This window comes from Arachis ipaensis, chromosome B10 (genome assembly GCF_000816755.2).
Source record: "Arachis ipaensis cultivar K30076 chromosome B10, Araip1.1, whole genome shotgun sequence".
Classification (NCBI taxonomy): Eukaryota; Viridiplantae; Streptophyta; class Magnoliopsida; order Fabales; family Fabaceae; genus Arachis; species Arachis ipaensis.
In genome coordinates, this window is record NC_029794.2 from 13,105,011 (window position 1) to 13,108,476 (window position 3,466).

Below are 3,466 nucleotides of genomic sequence, written 5' to 3' on the forward strand. Positions count from 1 at the left end.
ATGAACTTCATAACAAAAAACATACTTTACTTCATGGTTAAATATTAAATATCCTACATTTAAATACGAGGTCTTATATGTGATTGAAGCTCACCTTGCCTCTTTACTATCATTCATTTAAAAAAAAAATATCTATCTTTAATTTCTTTTTAACCTTGACGAAGCCTATTAATTACATATACGCAATTCATGAACTTCATAACAAAAAACATACTTTACTTCATAATGCATGGTTAAATATCCTACATTTAAATACGAGGTCTTATATGTGATTGAAGCTCACCTTGCCTCTTTACTATCATTCATTTAAAAAAAAAATATCTATCTTTAATTTCTTTTTAACCTTGACGAAGCCTATTAATTAGCAATAACATATACGCAGTTCAACATTTAGAGTCAATGACTAATAAAATATATTTGTGAATTAATTTATCAAATGCATTATTCCTATAGAATTTTGATCACATAAAGTAATTTGGGGGCTAATTAACATGCAAAGGTCGGAATTTTTTCTCAAATAAAATAAAAAAATAATTAATTCTCCAAACCCCATTTTTCGGCTTTAATTATTAGGATACGATTTTTTTTGGGTAATTAGGGAGAGTTCGCCGTACCCCTTTCACCGCACTCCCGACAAACTATATGTTGGATTTCAAAAATAAAAGCATGGCTGCTAGAGAGTAAATCATCAAAGCACAATATTGGTTTTTATTTTTAAGGTTGACATTTTTTTTTTACAATGTCAAGGAATCCATTGTTATCTATTTGTTACGATGGTGAAATAGTGTATGACGAAGAAGGTTCTATAGTTTTTAGATCCGAGCAACCGATATTCACTTATATGACACCGGAGGTTGACAGTTTACCAGCTTTGAAGAATTTGATATTGCATTCCGCCGGACAGCAAGAGGAAAAAAGGGTGAAAAAGATTTATTATAGATATCCGACCGAAGTAGATGGCAATTTGTTTTATAAAAGGTATGTTACACTCGTATTGTCTCTGTTACTATTATATTTATGAGATAACGGTTGTGAGAAATACGTTTGTTGTGTTGAATTAGGTACCGTTTGCGCGACGACGAAGACATACGGCTCATACAGTCGTGGCACAACCGATGGACAAATATTCATCTGTTAGAATTATTCGTGTATCTCGTTGAGGTGGGGGTTGAAGATCATTGGCAGATACTGTCGATAATAGTCCGTTGAGTGGAGCTGTTAGACGAACTATCAGAAGGACTATGGTGGACCTAAATATGCCACCCGAGGGGAGTCAGGAGGGGTCTAATGTTGAAGCTTGTAATGTTGACTTGATGGACATGGGGTTGAAAGTCATGATAGTTTTGCTATTAGAGATCTGATGATGGATCAATATGAAGTTAACCTCGATGATGTAGATGATGCTGATGAAGAACCAGCTAAAATTCACGATGATGGTGACGAGGAAGAAGAGATGAACTACTACAGTGACACTCAGATCGCTCTTACACAGCCCACTATCTCTCGACCATATGATTGGCCAGATCATTTCACGAGGTTGAATCTCGATGCAATGACTTTGGATTGGTCATTTACCCAGAGAGACCCTGAAGAGGATCCAAGCAATGAGTTTGAGGTTAGACAACAATTTAAAGACAAGGAAGAAGTGATGTTGACAGTTAAGCAGTACAGCATTAGGAGGGCTGTGGATTACAAAATAGTAGAGAGTGACCAGTTGAGGTACAATGCACAATGTATCCAGTCCGGCAACGGTTGTAATTGGAGCATACTCATATCGTATCGCCGGAAGCAAGAAAAGTGGAAGGTTAGGAGATACAAGGGGGCTCATTCTTGCATGCAAAACTTCGATGGGACAAGACCATGGTAGGTTGGATTCGAAGGTGATTGCGCAATACATCTTCACGATGGTGAAGGCCGATCTAACAATCAGCATCAGGGTTCTCCAAGGAGGTGTGGAGAATCACTTTGGTTACAAGGTGTCCTACAGAAAAGTTTGGCTTGCAAAACAGAGAGTGATCGCTAGAATATATGGCGATTGGGAGGAATCATACAACGAGCTTCTTCGTTGGTTATTCGCGATGCAGATGTGCTTGCCGGGTAAGATTTATTTCAATATTGGTTATTTTCGATTAAAAATATCAGATGTGTACAAGTAGGCAACTAAGTTTGGCTCTTTAGGTACTTGGGTGCAACTGGTGACTCAGCCTTGGCCTGGTTCCACAGATACTATCATGTTTCATCGGGTCTTTTGGACATTTTTACTGTGTGTTGAAGTTTTCAAGCATTGCAAGCCACTTATTTCTATTGATGGCACTCACCTATATGGTAAATACGGTGGGACCTTACTGATGGTGATAGCGCAAGAAGGGAATGCAAACATTCTGCCTATTGCATTTGCCGTTGTCGAGGGTGAGACAAAAGAGGCGTGGTCGTTCTTTCTGTCGTATTTGCGGGAGCATGTCACACCACAACCCGGGCTCTTAGTGATTTCAGATAGACACAAATCCATTGATGGTGCATTGAACGCTAAGGGGAGTTTATGGAAACCACCTCACGCCTTCCAAGATTTTTGTACAAGACACATTGCAGCCAACTTCGTGACTCACTTTAAGAACAAAGACTTGAAGAAGGTTCGAATTAACGCAGCGTATTCAAAGTCAAAGCGTGAGTTTGCGCATTATTTTGGACGGCTGAGGGGAGAAAACATGGCAATCACTAACTGGCTTGAGGAAATGCAACGGTCACAGTGGGCACAGTATGCTGATGAGGGTCGTCGATTTGGTCACATGACGACGAATATATCCGAGTGCATTAATGCTATGATGAAGGGGTCCCGCAATTTTCCAATCACCGGTCTCGTCAGGTCAACTTATTTTCGATTGGGTGAACTTTTTTCAAGGAAGGGTTCCGAGGCATTGGCCCAACTTCAACTTCGAGACATCCACCTGTGCCACACGAAGGTGGTCTGACATCGCGCTGCCCGCGACCAATTGGAGGAACCGGAGCAAATGCAGGAGTGCTCATTTGATCCCTCAGCGTCGTATAATCTGCAGTGGATGATGACCCACTAGACTGATCATCCGGGACGCATGCCAAGTATGCAGACTGAGGTGGCGTAGCATACATCTACGAGAATGGCTGGGTTTGATGCGGCGGCGTCAACACATCTCCCAACCCGATATCACCTCCCTGCATCAAAGGAGCTATCCAGTGCGGCACCATCATGCTGACATTGATCATGTCCTGGGTGTCCAATATGGGCTGGTAATCGGGTTGGGGTGAGCTCCGACGAGCTAAACGGCAACTGAAACTGGGTCCTGATATCGAAATGTACATTGGCCTCAGGTATCTCTCCCTGTTGACTGGTCCCTGCCTCTGAGTGGTGTGAGCCAGGTGGTCTCAGTGACAAGTAGCCTCCAGGTATTGGTCCTGAAATAGTCCCAATCGTCAGCCCTGTATCAGCGGC

At 41.5% G+C, this 3,466-nt stretch overlaps 1 protein-coding gene across 1 annotated transcript; it reads left to right on the forward strand.

Moving 5' to 3' along the window:
- LOC107620159 lies at window positions 1,905-2,969 on the forward strand. Its single transcript, XM_016322368.1, has 2 exons — window positions 1,905-2,097; window positions 2,179-2,969. The coding sequence occupies exons 1-2, from the start codon at window positions 1,905-1,907 to the stop codon at window positions 2,967-2,969; spliced, it is 984 nt and encodes a 327-aa protein (XP_016177854.1).

Excerpts from the sequence above, each read along its gene's own strand:
- LOC107620159 (XM_016322368.1), top strand. The coding sequence starts at position 1,905 with ATGGTGAAGGCCGATCTAACAATCAGCATCAGGGTTCTCCAAGGAGGT. Across the intron at positions 2,098-2,178 it reads GATGCAGATGTGCTTGCCGG|GTACTTGGGTGCAACTGGTG; the intron begins GTAAGATTTATT and ends TTGGCTCTTTAG.